General features: G+C 39.0%; 1 protein-coding gene across 5 annotated transcripts in view; it reads left to right on the top strand.

Moving 5' to 3' along the window:
- Positions 1-17,873, top strand: part of fam13a (family with sequence similarity 13 member A) — a 66,209-nt gene that overhangs the window by 514 nt on the left and 47,822 nt on the right. For 4 of the 5 annotated variants that reach the window (XM_044347158.1, XM_044347159.1, XM_044347161.1 and 1 more), the window contains exons 2-5: positions 5,511-5,706; positions 10,821-11,030; positions 13,954-14,131; positions 17,457-17,604. In XM_044347158.1, coding sequence (XP_044203093.1) covers positions 5,511-5,706; positions 10,821-11,030; positions 13,954-14,131; positions 17,457-17,604 — 732 coding nt within the window. Of the gene's footprint in view, positions 1-5,510; positions 5,707-9,562; positions 9,696-10,820; positions 11,031-13,953; positions 14,132-17,456; positions 17,605-17,873 lie in introns of those variants that run through there. The other variant, XM_044347162.1, reaches the window with a different exon arrangement.

Genomic DNA, 17,873 nt, shown 5'->3' with positions numbered 1-17,873 from the left:
TCATGCTGAAAAACTTTCCCCTGCAGTCTTCACAGAGAAAACAGCTTCCTTACCAGACAGTGCTGTTTTCTGTTTTTAGTCTGCCATCCTTGTACATGCAGTTTGAAAAAAGAGAGAGGGAACAAACACATACAGTGAGCTTCATGTTTCCTGTTCATACCTGCAATTTTTTTCCTAGCAATGATCTAGAGCCTCAATGAGGTCACCTTCCACAAACTTTCCACACTGGAAATAGTGTCTTTATAAGCACAAAATGGCTCTAACAGACTTATATTTATGTACTTTTAAAAACTCTAGCAGTAGTTTCTTTGAGCCTTGCAGCTGTTACTTCTCGTGGTGCCTCTGCTACCAGTTGCTTCAATGGCCACCCACATAGGGACAGAGGCAGAGTCAAGGGGAGGGAGAGGGTAGAGGGTTGGGAAAGGAGGGCACATGCTAGGGCTTGCTATCTCCTCCATGAGCAAGTTATAAAGGCATAAACAAATTCCCCTCATCTGTTACCAGTTAACATGTGTTAAACCTCCTCAAAAAACATTTGTGTACTGATTTAAATTATACCAAATGGTTGAGAAAATAATCCCGAGCAGGCGCTTTATTAAAAATGCTTAAGAAAAAGAGGGAGGAAAGCAGACTTCCACAGTCATTTAGCTTCCGGAGTCTCTCAATTGTCCCTTGACAATAGGTTTCTTTCTCACTGTCAGAAGTTGTAGTGTGAAAATATTTTAAGGATGGGGGAGGGGAGACGGGGATGAGGATTATTAGGCTAATCACGGCTGACTGTCCTTGTAAACAATAGAGGCAATTTGGTTCTACCAGTGTGTGTTTCCCTTTATGCTTGGCTGTTCCGGTTCACACAGGCTCTATACTGTGGGACAAAAGGGACAAAACCTTGAAAATTACTATTAACGCTGAATATTAATTACAGTGCATGGGGGGAGGTCTGCTTTAGTGGGAGTACAAAGTGAGGAGTATAATGTTTTTATATGCTCAGTTACTGTCACTTTCACACCAACCAAGTGATAAAAGCTCAAGTAGGGGACCATGCTTATAACTAGAGTTTTACATGGGTCCAACACTGCAGCTCAGCTTTGATATGAAAGTGTCAACACGGATTACAAAGATACTGCCTGCGACTTAGTCCTCTCGGGTGTAAATTCTTGTTTTCTCAATTTCAGTTCACATATGTACAGAGTATAAGCCGTTGCATTAACTTTTCATAAGGTGAGAAAATAAAGAAAAATAAATCTTGAACGGCCATATCAAATCACCACTGTGAAAATAACACTGAAGGCAGCAAAACCTGACATGACCCCAGAACAGCAGTTGTTGGGTCTCATGTGAACTGTGACAGACAGGCTCAAGTGAAAGGTAAAATGTGGGTAGAACTCAATTTCAATGAGGTGTGTGTCCCCTCTGGATCACTGACACAATACTGAGAGAGTTAGACAGTGGGTTTTTTCAATGACAAATATATGGGTCAGTGTCACATACGTACATTGGTGTTATTGTACATGTGAATGCATATGAGTGTGCATATGTCTGAGATTATATTTCTGAAAATATATCTCTGGTTTTGCATATAGCTCAATACCAAGAAAAGGTGTGTGCATGTATGTATGTGAGTTTATACAAGGGTAAAGACAGATTTAGGGGACATCTGTTCAGTAAGGCCTATCACAGTCAGACCTAGCTCAGACCGGCTTAACTCTTTAACACCTGCATGAGTAGTAGTACTACTGGAGTTTACTCATGGCTACTCAAACTGTGCTGTGACCTACTAACATTACTACCAACAACAGACTGTGATGCATGTACAGCATAATATAAAAAAAACTGTAGGATCTGGTAAACCTTCTAAAGTTATATAATGATCAATAAAGTGCAGTTAACTTTGACCAACTGCATTTTAAAAGGCACTTTGTATTATATTGATCCAGGCAGTATTATCAATTTTCTATGTCATAGAGACAAATCAGACTAAAAAAATGGATGCACAGATTTCAGGTTAAGTTCATCCTTCATTCCGTCCTTCAGATGAGATGTTAAACCGAGTTCCTGACTCACTGTGGTCATTAAAGATCCCATAGTACTTATCGCAAAGAGTAGGGGGTTCCCCCGGTGTCCTGGCAAAATTCCCAACCTGGCTCTCTCCATCTGGCCACCTAATCATTCCCAAGTGTAATTGGCTCAATTATTTCCTCCCTCTCCACCTCAAGCTGATGTGTGGCGAGTGTTCTGGTGCAAAACGGCTGCCGTGCATCACCCAGGTGTGTTTACTAAACATTGGTGGTGGTTGAGGTGAGTTTCCCCCCTTCACTGTGAAGCACTTTGGGTATCATGATAAAGAGCTATATAAACATCATCCATTTTTATTATTATTATTGTTATTATTATTATTATTCTAATTATTATTATTATTGTTATTATTCCTTACCGTCTACAATACAGTTAAAAAATACAAGAATTCTGATTTGTGCTTCACTTTGTTATGGCTATTGTCTTCATACCTACCAATACTCTAATTTGTGCTGACTCTTAAAACCTAGTCCATTAGGGCTGCAACAAATGATTATTTTCATTATCGACTAATCTATTTGTTATTTGATCAATAAAATATCAGAAAATTGTAAACAATTTTGATCACTATTTCCTAAAGCCCAAGGTGACGTCCTCAAATGTCTTGTTTTGTCCCGACCAACAGTCCCCAACCCAAAGATATTCTGTTTACTGTCATAGAACTGTCATAATTTTCTGCCGATCGACTAATCAATCTAATTTCTGCAGCTCTATAGTCCATATGTCAGACTACAATATATTAGTGCAGCTTAGCCCATTCAGTTGTGCTGCTTCTCAAGCAGCCATTCAAGCATGAAGCAGTCAGAATAAAAAAGGAAGTATACTTTATTATCATTTCACATTCATCACAAAGGTGCAATTTGCATATTTTTATGCACCTGCCAGAGAGGAATGGATGACGGAGTGCCATTAACACGTATCAGCTTGTCTGTAAAAGTTTCTCAGATGCTCATTTCAGTGTGGATGCATGTCGTAATAACGCTGCCGCAGCATCTGCCACGGTAAAGATCTTGTCTCCTTAGCCATCTCAGCACCATCTGTGAAGTGGGCTTTTAATCAGCTGACCTAAGAATGGCACATGCCTGTACCCATTATGTCTAAACAATTGGCCCCATAGGGAATAAATGGTACTTTTTCTTCCCCCTCTCCACACAGTAAACCCACTGTGTCACTGTGGACCTCATTGATGCCAAATCATAGCGAGCAGGGCCACTCATTTCACTTCATGGGTCATTTCACTTGTTTGAAGTGGTGAACTCTGAAACGAAACAATGTCACATGGTGTGGTTGTAGCTATGGCAACAACAGTAAAACTCAATCTGTGGTGCAGGAGGTCTTTTCCTCCTCACCCAGTGTCCGAAACCTGCTTCCGGTTTGTGTCTTAACCCTCTTTGCTCCTGGTGTTGATTTAACATTGACAGAAATGCAATAAACTGTAGTTGAGTATGCAGAATGAATCAATAATTTACACTGCTCTGTCTAATGTTGCCTCATCGAATTGAGGTGACGCTTTTGTTGGGAGAATGTGTGCACAATCAATGTTTACACTCAGGGAAAAACAATGAGAGAGCATGCTGTACAGTCTGTGTCTCTATATATGAAGAAATAGAGACAACATGTGGCACTGTTTGCCTGCATTAAAATCAGATAAGATGTACAGCTGGTGAATGTTTGTCCACTGAGGCAAATGGGCTCAGCCTGGCAATTAGAGCACATGCACACATTTCAAGAGATGAAATACATTTCTGTTCAAGGAGCCAACTCCTGTATGCTTTACTCTTGGCTCACACAATACTGTACGTTTTATACACACAGTGGTCTTAGAAAGGTTTCCAGTAAAACCTTTTCATCTTCCACTCTTCTTAATGTCCAAATGAACAGCTGAAATTTAGATTATTATGCTTACCATCCATTGAAAATAATATGCAAGCTGTTCATGTACAGGTTCACAATTTTTCAGGTGTCAGTTGCCCATATGAACAGAACCTGCTTCCCAATGTGTGAATGATGGGGGACGAAATCCACAGTCTTCGTTCTATGCAAAAATGTTTTCCAAAGTTCATCTGATGTTAATATGAGGCTTTAGTAGTCTGAGTTAGACAAATTAAGTGGTGTCTTCCAAAGTTAAAGTCTTTTTAGTATGAAATGAGGGAAGAGGAAATTTTTGTGTTAAAAAGACAAGAGTCTGTCCATGTCCGAAATTACTCCCTATTAACTATACAGTAAAATATACTGTCTGTCATTTTATTTGAGTGTCCAAATTCTGAGTGTGTAAATTTATGCACTATATAGTGTCCTCAAAAAATTCTACTTTCTGTTAACCCCATTCTGCATCACATTTTATAGATGTGAAAATTATCATTGTAATCACAATTTATTGCTCACTGTTGATTAAACTATTGAGTATCTATTATTTAGGGCAGTGATTCTCAAACTTTAAAGTCAAGGACCCCTAAACTGACACAAATTAGACCATGGACCCCCATTTGGTAAGATTTTGTCCCAGGGTCCCCCATCTGATAAGATTTTTGCTTTTAGATGTTTTATTACAGAAAGTGTATGAAACCCAAATAGTCATACATTCTGTCATTGTGTTGCTTATGGATGGAATTATGGTGAAAATAAATGCTTGCTAGGGACCCCCTGGAAACCCATTAAGGACCCCTGGGGGTCCTTGGAACCCACTTTAAGAACCACAGATATTGGGAGTAGTGAAGAGTGTGAGGGAGTAATTTCAGACATAGCCTATAACATTTGATGAAACCGTTTTGATTTGTCAAATTTAGACTGTTGAAGCCTCATATTAACGTCAGATGAATTTTAAAATACGTTTTTGCATTGAACAAGGACTGTGAATTTTGTCCCCATCACGTACATTAGAAGAACATTAGGGAGGGATCTTTTAATGGTCAGTATGAACAGGACAAATAAATCTTGCAAGCAAAACATGTTTCACTGTTTACATGGGCACCTGACTACTGTTTTAAGACAGACTTGAAAAATTGTGAACTTCTCCTTTAACAACAGCTGGTCATCACCTCATCTGAGTGCATTTGTGTCTACATGTGCGTATGTGTATTTGTGCAGGTGTGCGTATCACTATCACTGCAGTGCCTTTGACCAAAGGTGTTGCGTGGTAACCTGACATTTGTCGTAGCAACACATGCACAGCCAGCCCTCCTCTTTCTCTTCCCTCCAGCTCTCAGCACACACTGTCCTCTAAGTGCATGACAGCGCGACTGCAGGAGGTGTGCATGTATGGACTCCACAGAGATACCCCCACATCATACACCTTTTAGTCTTTGGAGCAGTGGGGGCCTCCCTCCTCCAGGACAGCTGTGTCACTGGTGTCTAACCTGATGCCAGCTACAGCGTTGCCCTCTGTGCCAATAGTGTCAGTGTCTGACAGCTGCTCTCTGCTCTTCTACCTGCAGCACAACAAGACAGCGGTGCAGGTTAAAGAAGACATGAAGAAGATGGTCCAGATACCCATGCTGAGACCCAGAACAGTGGCAGCCAAGCACACAAAGCTGTTTGGAGCGCCCCTGTTTGAGCTGTGTGAGAAGGGCCTCGTGGAGGATGGTGTGCCTCTGGTGGTGCGGAAGATGGTGGAGTATCTCGGCAAGCATGGTGAGTAAAATCAAAATTGAAAAGATTGAATCAAAATTGTTTTTGTGGACCTGCTGGACACATTTGATGCCCCATTCTGAACTTCACTTTGTCATTGTAGGGTGTCATTTTTCAGTTTCATCAGTTTTAGTGACATCACAGTTTCCTCCAAATAAGACAATATATTATGAATCTAGACATATTTAGTTAGTTTGCTTATTGACATTTCAACATTATTAAAGGTTCATAAAGACAATTGTCATTAAAAACACTGAATTATTTTGCTGTTACAATGAAACATCAATATATGTAGACCAAAAATTTAAAATAGATTAAAAATTTCAAACAGACCAAAATTAAAAATTTGCAATTATCTAAGCTAAAATCTAATATCTCATGTCACAAATATGAAATCTGAAATCCGCTGTCAATTAGGAGTCTGCACATATAGGGGATTGGTGATCTCCTGTATCTCTCAGTTCGGCATCTCGGGATGGTCAGTTTGAGTTCCTTCTCTGACAGACTGTGAGATCCTCCCTGAGGGTTGGTGGCCAATCACTGAAGTTGGACTGAAGCAGCTTTCTGGCAAAGCCAAGACACAGTTGAGCATGTCTCTCTGCTAGAATGCACAATCTGAGAGTGCAGAGAGTTTCCTTGGGTTGAGTTTCTTTTTGTGCTCCTCTACCCAGATGTAAAGACCATTCAGAATCTGTTGGAGAGTACAAGGTAGTTGGGATGTCCATGTCTGGGCCAGAGTCATATCATCCACATATTTCCAGTAGTCTGTTTCGTAATGGAGGGCACTGTTAATCACTGCTAGGATGACTGTAGGCCCAGTACTGTTCCCTGCACAATTCCACATGTAGGATATTCCCAATCAGAGAGATGTCCCTTGTAGCGCTTTCTGATGACAGTCGGTCATGAAGCTGCAGATCCAATGGAATCAGGCTCAGGCTCAGGCTCATTCCTAGATCGAGTAGATACTGTACTGCCACTGTGTGATCTACAACATCAAAGGCCTCAGCAAAATCAGCTGTAATTAGTGTGCACACTGAACCCGGAACATCACAGGCCTACACAAAGTCCATTAGACTGACTAGATTGTGTGCTGTGGAGCGGTTCTGTCAGCTGCTAAACCGCATGTGATCTAGATTTGGCATGTTGTCATTCAGGATCCACTGTGCAGCAAACTGTTCACATATTTTCAAGAGCTGAACTGTTAATGAGATCGACCTCAGTTCATCAGTGTTTGGAGGGGAAGATTTTGGCATGGGGACAACAGTGGCCTCTTTTCATTGTCCAGGGATGACCCCTTCATCAAATGAACTGTTGATGATGTCACAGAAAGCAAGGGTGATCTCTCATGCAAACTCCTTCAATGTTCTTGAGGGAATCATGTCTGGGCCGGGGGATTTGTGGCAGTTGATGGAAGACAGTCTGCTATATACCTCTCACACTGGAATAGTGGGCATAGGTGGGGAAGGTAGGAAAGGAGGTAAAGCTGAACGTTCAAGAGGCTGAAGCGACTCAGACACTTTGACAAATTTGTGTTGATTGCGTTAGCAATCGTCACAAAGTTCTGGGGATTAATTATTGTAATGTTGATTCATTCTTCCTTTTTCAGAGTTTTGCATATTGATTTGGATTTGTAGAAGTGTTTTTTTTTTTTTTTGCCGCATACATTTCCTTTTGGACCTTATTTCTGTAGAACTTTGCCAGGGCACATGATTCTCCACTCTTGAAGGCTTTTTGTCTCTGATGGATTTGTGCTTGATCTTGCGGGCAATCCATCCAAAGGATAGATTTCCACTATCTTCATAGGGAAATGTCTATCAATTTCAGGCAGAATAGCACTATAGAAGGTGTTGGCTTTTTCAATAGTGCTGGTTGCACTTGACAGCTAACTATTTTGCAGACTTATTTTGTTTACTGTTCGAGGCATTTATTTGTTTCCTTCCATTTACAGTATAAAAATCTATCTGTGGACAAATGAAACTTGCTTGAGTTGTGTAATCCACCACAGAGAACATCAAGTCTACTTTTATTTCTGCCAAACTTTTGTTGCAATTTTTTATTTTAAAATATAATCAGAGAATCAACATTATAAATCAGTAAAAGTCGAAATACAAATGACTTTATTGGAACAAATAAAATAAAGTAAAAGGACAATTTTCTAGGTAAGAAAAAGTGCTCATCAATGCTAATAATGTAACTAACAAAACCCAAAGCAAATTTGATGTTCAGTATGACGGATTGCACGATTCAAGAAATTAAAAAAAAAATCTATTAACTGATTGTAGTGTACAGAAGCCTTGCGGTGCATGTAAAAGTAACAAAAATATATCCAAAATACTCTAATACTGCTTAACATGTATTATAAAATTATCAACAAAAATGCAAAGTAAAGCCCATATACAGTCTTGGTCCACCCACACTGATCTTTTCTCTTACTGTATCTGATTAGACATCTTCTCAGGACAGTGTGGACATGTATAGACTGTGCTTGATTGACACCTCCCTCACTCTCCTGTTAAGTTTTTTTGTACCTGTTAATTTTTCAAGTCTGTCTTAAAACAATAGCCCGGTGCCCAAATTATTGAAATAGGTTTTTCTTGCCATAATCATTCCTCCTGTTCATACTGGCCCTTAGAAGATCCTTTCATAATCCACTTACAGTCTTTAAAAGTGTATCTTAAGCTAATATGAAGCTTCAGCCATCCAAATTAGTCAAATCGAGTAGATATGATATGATAACTCAGACTGCTTAAGTCTCATATAAGCTTCAGATAAATTACTCACTTACATTTACATTGAAAGTGCATTTGAAGGGGGTCTTTTAATAGCCAGTGTAAACTTGAGGAATAATTACAGCTTTCAGTGTTCATTTGGGCATCTGACTGTTGTTTAAGACGGACTTGAAAAAATGTGAACCTATCCTTTAACAAATTTATCATTCTTATTGGTACATGAAGTTTGGTGACATAATTCCCAGCATAGCCCCAACCCAACATCAACCTGAGCAGAGGTCAAATCGGCCAGAATTACTGAAAACACCTGTATGGGTGTGCAGGGTCTTTAAAGAGCTGAAACTTGAAAACATACTGGTATTGTACTTGACCTATTTTATTATTTTCCGTAGTTCTTCCGTTTTACCACTAGATGTCAGTATAATGTTTGTATAAAACTATTTGACTTCATCTGCCAGTCTCCTGAGTGAACATGCAGTATAATATTGATGACTGCTGTCCATAGTACTGTTTCTATTTATTTGGTATGTCAGCAGACAAAGTGCTGCTGTGTTTGTTTAGGGTTTTTGCCGCCACCACAAAACAATGGAGGTGAATGTGATTTCGGCTATTGTGCGATGAAAATTATATAAAAAAAACAAACAAACAAATAAAAAAAAAACAGTTGGAAAACCTCCAGACATCACCGTGAACCGTTTTCACCGGAACTACTTTCTACATAGAAAATAGTCCCTATGAAAAGTACTGACAGCCTGTTTGGTGGATCATCCAGAGTAACGCCAACACTGTTTTTAAAATGTGATTTTCAATGTTGTGAACACCACAAAACAAAATGATATTCACCGTGCATGGTAGTGGGGTGGAGTAATACATCCATGTGGTGGATGTAGAAATCTGATATCTCTCACCAGCATGACAGAGGTAATGTTTTTAGCTTCTTTGTTTATTGTTTTGTGTTTGTGTTTGTGGTAAGTCATTAAAGTGTGAAGTAACAGTAAAGGTGGCCATGATGTTGTATATAGGCTGGAATTGACAAACTGTATTTAATTGTATTTGATTGGCTTTATCTATATTGAGTGGACTGAGCCTTTAAAGGTCCTAACAGTTAAATAGGTCTCTCTAGTAACATCTAGTGGCTGCCATGGAAACCTACAACAACACCGTCAAAGTCGTGTTGATAGCCAGTGATGTCACAGGAAAACACATCTTATACTAACATTGGTGATATACACATTTCAAATTTACCACAACAGTACTGTAGAGGTAAGGCTGCATATCATAGTAGTGATATAGCAAAGTTATACGTTACATATACGTCGGTATAGCTACCCAACGTTTCTTAAGTTAGCTAACTTAAAGTCCACTTCACCTGTGTGAAGCAAGATTTTGCCAATTAACAACTGCTGCTAACGTTTGTATTGTAGTAAATCTTAAATTAGCATACCACGAAGTGTTATCTGTCTACTTTCAGCACTGTAACGTTATAAACTGACAAACAGCCAACAAGAAAAGGCATGCGTTTTGTAAAATAGCCTAGCGAGCCACTGCAGTGCTGTGGCAAGACGTCAATGTGGCATTTGGCTAACACTAGCTAGCTACATCGTTAATTACCTGTCCAATTAATACAATGTCAGCTCGACATCATTAATCAGAAATGCTAAGTGTCTAAAGCATCCTCCATCTTTCAGACATTAACGTCACTTTAATTTGGTTTTGATTTTTCACAACCTGTGTGAAAAATCAAAACCAATTGCGATGTTTTTTTTACACCTCACAATTCAAAAGTGTTGAAGAAATAACATACTGACAAATTTGCGTTATTAGATCACAGTGGGGATAAACATGTGAAGTTTGTCCTGGGGGTCGGTGTAGAAGAAAAGCCTGGGATCATCAAAATCAGCATGCTCATCAGACCGAAAGTCCAACTCTGTGTTTTTGTGTGTGTAAGAGTTGGACTTTTGGCCTGATTGTATTGCTACTGGAAAGGTCAAGCCATGGATAGCAAAAAAAAAAAACCCAAAAAACTGATACCTGTAATGGATCAAAGTAAAGGAGAAATTCAGATTTGGCAGTGGTGCCACAGAAAATATCAAGAGTTTACCAAAATCATTACATATGAATCTCTGGTGACAATGAATATCAGTTATAAATCTGTCCAGTTAATTGTTTTGAGTGTTTTTGAGATATTTGTTGTGAGGACAGACTGACATCACTGCCCATAGTCTACTGTAAGAACAAAATAAATGGAAAACATGACCAAGAAAGCTACTTTTAGGGGCCCGACTTAATCACATTCCTTGTGATCCCTCTTATTGAATAATTGATAGATAGGCTGGCTCTTAATGACATGACTGAACTGCAACTAGTGTTTCTCTGACTTTCCTCCAGCCCTACAGCAGGAGGGTTTGTTCAGAGTGAATGGGAATGTCCGTGCTGTGGAGACCCTGAAACACCGTCTAGAGAGTGGCGAGGATGTGGACTTGTTGTCTGAATCTGATACATGTACGGTGGCCAGCTTGCTCAAACAGTACCTCAGGGACCTGCCTCAGGGCCTGGTAGACTCAACAGTCCAACAGGCGCTGATACAGCACCACCAAGGTAAGAGAAGTACAGCGGTTTCTGTTTGTTAGAACTTCAACTTTATGCCCTAATTGTTGTCTGTTTATTTGTTTTCTGGAAGTATCCTTACAAGATCAATCCTTAAATATTTACAACTGTCATGTGATACTTCCCAAAATCCAACTTCCCAAATCCACAATGTGATATTAATACCCTGACCAGTGAGTATCTGGGTCATAACTCCGATTGGATGATAAGCAAGGCTATCTTTAGGTGGTGAAATTTACTATCACTGCATTCATCTGCACCACTGCACCAGGAAATGCATAAAAAAGCACTGCTGAGTTAAGTGTGTGTGTGTGTGTGTGTGTGTGTGTGTGTGTGTGTGTGTGTGTGTGTGATTTGAAGAGTGTTGGGCCTCATATTTCTGGCAATAATGTTGTAGGTTATAAAAGGTAAAATGAGTCGTTTGGCAGGTGAGACAGCTGTGCTTACTCCCTGCTCTCCTCCATCATGAGGTTTAATCTCTTTGATGGGGGACGAGTGCAATTTTTGGCTCTAGTATTTTCTTTGCCCTCATAGACCCCATAAATATCATTTTTCAGGGCTTATGGCCAAACGGCACATTAGAAGACTGCTCTTTGCACAGGACTTGGCCACAACGACTGAATAAAATGATTTTGTACTCTATAACATTGGCCAGTGTCCTCGCCAGTGTTTGGCGAAATTAAAAACATGAGATGTATGATGAATAGATGGAGAGATGGATCCGCAGATTAAGTTACAGCTAACTTAGCAATATGCTCATTGAATATGAAAAAACACATAGATTCACATATTGTAAGTTCAGCCGTCAGACATCAACACATTAACAAGGATAGGAAGACTTAAGTGACATTTTGATCAGCTTTGGGATGTTTTTATGTTTTGTTATACTTAATTCATGTAGTGTATTGATTAATTGATAAGTTGACTCACAGATAACTATTCGCTGACTATTTTGAGAATTGACTAATCATTGTAAGTCATTTATCCAGTAAAAATCCCAAACATTCGCTCTTTACAGCTTCTTTTTGATTTTCTTGATTTTTCAGTTGAATACAATTGTAAATTGTACATTAAATATCATTGTAAATTGAATACCTGCAAGGCCTTAGTCAAAGTGAGCAATTCATAGACATTACATTGAGCTCTGGGAAGTTGTGATGGATGTTGTTATTATTTTCTTTACATTAATCCTAAATGAAAAAAAAGTTTGATTTATTGGTAATGAAAATAATCATCAGTTGCAGCCCTAAACTGTTACTGCACCAGAAACATTATGTTAATTAACAACTTGTTTGCAGTGGTTGAAATTTTGCTGTTGAGGGAAAATTATGTTTATACTTTCCAAAGTCCAGATTCTCAATCTCATCCTGAAGCATTATCTCACATGAGGGGTTTTCTTGTCTGCATAGCTTAGATAAAGAAACTACAGTATCTTAGACTAAACAGACAAAAAGTAAACAATAGTGAGTAATAACGTTTTATTGCTTTTATGGCATCATTCAACTGAAAATAGGTTTAAAGTCTAATATATACGTATATATTTTTGACTACTTAATTTTTTGTTATCAGTACTAGACACAGTTTATTACCCAGTTTGTGTTCAGTACAACTGCTGCAAATATTAAATACATGCACACTTTTGCGGCTACTAAAGATGCATCTTGCGGTAGCAATGCCTATGCAAACACACTACAATTGTCATTTTATCATGTGATATCAAGATATATCATGATATAACACATTTTCAGTTGAGAAACTGTTAATTGATAAAATGGTTGTTGCAGCACATGAAATACTGTGCAGATCAACGTACATCATCACCGTTATGCAAAAAACACATAATAAATGTCAATATTTCCATACAGCAGTCCTGCTTATTGATTTCAACATTGCCTACAGCGACTTAATACACCCAGAGATGTTAAAGGATAGATGCATGGTATAAACAGTATCTCTGGCAGTAGACACATTTATATTGTGTGGCTACATCACGGTATCACTGATCAACACATACAAACACCTACAACCATGTTTGTTAAGGTTATGTGCAGTGCGACTTTGATATTGATGTTTTCTAATGTGTTTGTTTATATTTGAAAATTATTGTTAAGTATTATTGTAAGTTTTTTTAATTTTTAGTCTTTCTAAATATGTCATATCCTTGTATAGTGTGTAATTCTCTGCAGTGACCTGGTCCTCTGACTGTCCGGCTTTCTGACAGGATCTCATTTCATCCTCTTTGCATACACTGTGTCATATGTGAGGAAGGGGGTTTCTCAGTTTCATCTCTCAAATGTTTGTCTAACACATTGACCTGTAAAATCCTAGTCAAAAGAAACCAAAAGAAACCCCCCCCCTACATACCCAGACACACATACCCGCGTACCCACACATGCGCATACATGTAGGCGCACACACTCACAACGTTTGCGTCACTCAGTCATTGGGGATCAGTGGCCATATCCGTTTATCCAACTCTGACCCAATTATGTATTCTGAGTAATAGCATCAACATATTTTCAGGCTCTTTGCTCTAATGCTCACGTATTACTAGTCACCACAACTCAAGATTCAATATTACACAGAGCAGATGGATGGAGCTGTCGCTGCCTGCTGGAGACAGGCTGTAAAACTATTCACTAAACTAAAAGTAGATTTATGTTTTACATTTTGTGAAGTGTTCCAAAGGAGATCCAGTTGTTCCTGTCACTCAACTCTGGCCATTAGATTTTTAATGACTTAATTGTGATTGAGAAGACCTTGAATAAAAGCTGCTTCAAGCACTGGAGGAACTTCAGCCAAAAGTGTCAGTGTTTCTAAAAGGAAAATAACAGTGACTGTAAAAAAATAAATAAATAAATTTAGTCACATCCCAACCTTTGACCTGCTTTGACATGTTGTTGTGTGTCTGTAGAGTGCGGTGATGATGGCTCCTGGTCAGATATGAGAGACCTGATTCAGCAGCTTCCAGACGTCCACCACAGCCTCCTCCGCTACCTTTGTCACTTCCTCACCCTTGTGGAGTGCAACCACAAGGACAACCGCATGACTGCCCTCAATCTTGCTACTGTGTTTGGACCCAGTGTCTTCCAGTGAGTCTAACTTATTTTTTTATGGCTTTCACACCGTCATTCTTATTGCTTTTGATCTAGTCAGTGTTCAGTAAGCACATTTAGCATTTATGCACTGACTGCAGTTTAGAAGAAGGGAAGAGAGAAGTCTGATAGGTCAAAACAGATGACATATGAAAGACATTATACCACTGCTAACACGAACATAAAATTATATCAAAAATACATCAAATATCACCTGTGGGCACAAACTAATCTCGAAAACATTAAATATAGAGCCAGCCTTCTAAATGAGCTCATTCAATCTGTAATCAAAGCTGTACTACTTTTAAGGATAGTAGGGATTTCTGGCACAAGTTCACCTACTTCCAAGGTGCATGGAGAAGGAAAGAAGTCTGAAAAGTTAAAAAAATATACCAACACATATAGTATAAAGAACAACTTTATTGTGAGACCCTAATTAAGGCTGCAAACCGAAACTTTTTGGTCTCACAATTAAGTCGTTCTTTATACAAGTGTCGCTGGAATTTTGACCTTTTCTACCTTTAAGGATGGTCTACTGGCTAAATGAAAACCTTAATCTGAGATAGTTTTAATGATTCACACTCAAGGGCCTAGAAGGCACTTTGACCAAACAAAACCTCACTAAACGTCAGTCCTATAAACAAGTCGACTTCAGTGTGTTCATATCTTTGAAGGACATAACTGACATTCCTAAAGGTTTTGGCAGGTTTGATGTCTGTCTTTGAGACCTTTTACATAAGATGTTTGTTGCAGCCTTCTCAACAACTTAGCGTCGCCCTGAAAAAATATGCAGACAGACATTCATGATAACTGAGGCTCAGGGAACTTTCCCCTACTTCTGGTTGTTGAGTCAGATATTAAACATTGGTTTCATATATCAGAGCAGTAGGATTGCTACAGTGATTCCACTTTAAAAACATGCAGTACACAGAGTAAGATAATGAACGTCAAGTCAAGCCCACAGAGACATTTTAGCTGTTTTTGCAAATTTTTGTCTATAACTGAAAATAGAAATAATAACTTTTTGGCTTGAAACAGAGTAAATATTTGTTTTAAAATGGAAAATGAAGTGCAGCCAATATTAGGGGAAATCTAAGTAAGTGTATCAAGAAAGAAGTAGGCAATGAATCTGAAAGTATTAATATAAAGATTTAGATTAATTTATAGCTCATACCTACTCTTATTTGACTTGAAATGTTTGGCCAGCAGGTGGTGCTATAGTGTATGTAGTGAGAATAAAAGCACAGCATTAAAAACTGACTTGCTCTTGGAATCCAGAGCTTGCTCATAACTGTCCTATTAGTAAGCTTCTTTACATTTTGTTAGATACTTGTGTTTAAACAGCTCTGTCTCTGTGTGATAAAGAGCTGATTACATTCCTATATGATTCAAAAGTGAATGAAAGATGTTCATGCATTTTCTGACCTGCATTACTTGTGGTATTAGACGTGTGATTCTTCAAAGTCTGACATTATATATAAAAGTCACTCTCTATAGGTTAAGAACACTAATTGAGTCAAGTGCACAATTTTGAAGTAGATGCCATGTGACAGATAAGAAACGCTCCAACTTTATTGATGTATTTTCAAATGTTAGTATTATGTTCATAAATAAATGATGCAGTCAGTGGCTTCATGTGTCTCCTTTCAGCTGCTGAGGTCAGTACCGCTTTTTCTCGCTATTCTATTTTCACCTGGCAGCGCATTTTAAATCCCACTTGTACATTTCTCGAAGACCTTCAGCTTTACTGTTCTCCAGCTGACTGTTCACCAGACTAGTGGTCATCTCCCGTAATAAACTGTACTGGATAGTCTTTCATACTGTACAACCTGTTCTCTTCATCGGAGGCTATACTTGTGTGTTGAAGTTATATAATTAGACCTACATTTAGGCTTACAGCCCAGTGTACATCTCACACAGCTGTTCAGTAACAGCTGCATTCAGCTCTTCTTAATCAGGTTGATGAACTGATGACTAACTCTCCATTTCAGTAACAAAATTACTGTTGAACCACAAATGCCAAAATGTATTCTTTTTTTTTGTTTGTTTGTTTTTTAAGATTATTTTTTGACATTTTTGCCTTTTATTAGGTAGAGGATCGTGAAGTGGCAGACAGGAAACAAAAAGAGAGAGAGGGGTTCAACATGCAACAAAGGTCACTGGCTAGAATCGAACCAGGGACGTTGCGTTTCCACTCGAAAAGTTGTTAGGCCCAGCGGCGGGGGGAGGGAGGGTGCTGAGCAAAATGTCTTACTGTGTGTTACTTCCCCAACTGTTGTTGCTCCTTTTTTTTTTTTTTTTTTTTTTAATATATATGATTTTTTAAATATATAAATAAAATAAAATGTAATTCATTTTCACATATCAGAGCCCATGTTCATCAAATAAGTATTAAGCGTGTTATCAATACTTAGTCGGACAACGGACAGTTATAAACTGAAAGTGTCTGCTCTGTGACTGACTACAGCAGCAGCAGAGCTGCAGCACAAACTAGTGGAGTGAGAAGTCCATCCTCCCTCCTGCTCTTTGGGGTCTTGGTGCTTGTGTTTGTCAGAAACAAGCAAGACACGGGAACTCGGCTTGGGTCTTGAGGAGCTGTAGCATTAATTCACCAACAAATACCCTAAACTGTACACACACTGCGCTCTTCAAAGCTATACTGCTAACTTCATACTCTCTGGTCGCAGCAGCCTCACCGTCACTGAAACGCTTTACTGAGCTATTCCTTAAGGGATAGTTTAGAAAACATCTTAAAATACTTTTTTTTTAAATTCCCCGATGCCTAGGCCCGACCGGGGGTTAACTTAGGCCTGGTTGGCCGCCAGCCTTGCAATACACTGGTGGAAACGCTGCATGCGCCATAACCAATCAGCTAACAGGGTGCTCCCAAAATGTCATGTTAAAAGAATTTTGATTAAAGTAATAATCTCAAAGATTTTCATTTAAATAAATCTCTGTTAAGTCACTATGTATCGCTGAATGAGGTAACACAATGGTGATTAAACCTATGGCACACTGATGAAAGCCCTTGCATTTGCAGTATTACAAACCGGGTGTCCGGTTGGTCCGCCAGAGAGGGTAGGCAGAGCTAACGCAACAGGCTCTTCAACTTGTATGTGAAGTGGCATACTGTTTATTCCGGTCTCTGCTGATTGACGTCACGTGGGGACACTGTTTGGATATCTGGGAAGGGAGGTCCAAAAACACATCTGCAAATACCGCTTATTACCATAGGTGCCGCCAAAGAGAACAAAACAGAGATCTTTGAGATTGCTACTTTACATCTGATCACTAAGCTTTTATTTCTTCTCTCTCTTCCCAGTGTGGCTCCCGGTTTTGAAGCGCTGAAGGACCAAAATATCTGTAACAAGATCATGGTCAAGCTCATCCAGAACTACAGCAACATCTTCGAGACCAACCTAAACAAAGAGGGTGGCACAAAAGAACCATCGACCCTTATCATTTTCAAGGTCTGTATTTACTTACAGAAACACCAGGTGCCAATGATTATATGAAATAGATCCGTTCTGGTGGTCAGCGCAGTGAAGTGCAACTGGTAAGACAACACTCACATGTTGTGCCAGTGTACTTTAACCAGTATGAGTTCCTCATCTCTGGTCGGTGACCTCACCCTCTGCCCATTTATTTGGAGTGATGGTTTATAAATACAGACTTATATAATGTCAAGCTGAAATTGATTCACATATTGATCTTCTATCACAGCCTTGCAGTAACGACT

The sequence above is a fragment of the Thunnus albacares genome, chromosome 3 (assembly GCF_914725855.1).
Source record: "Thunnus albacares chromosome 3, fThuAlb1.1, whole genome shotgun sequence".
NCBI classification, from domain to species: Eukaryota; Metazoa; Chordata; class Actinopteri; order Scombriformes; family Scombridae; genus Thunnus; species Thunnus albacares.
Note: the sequence above shows the minus strand (reverse complement) of the source record. Positions and strands in the feature narration are given on the sequence as shown.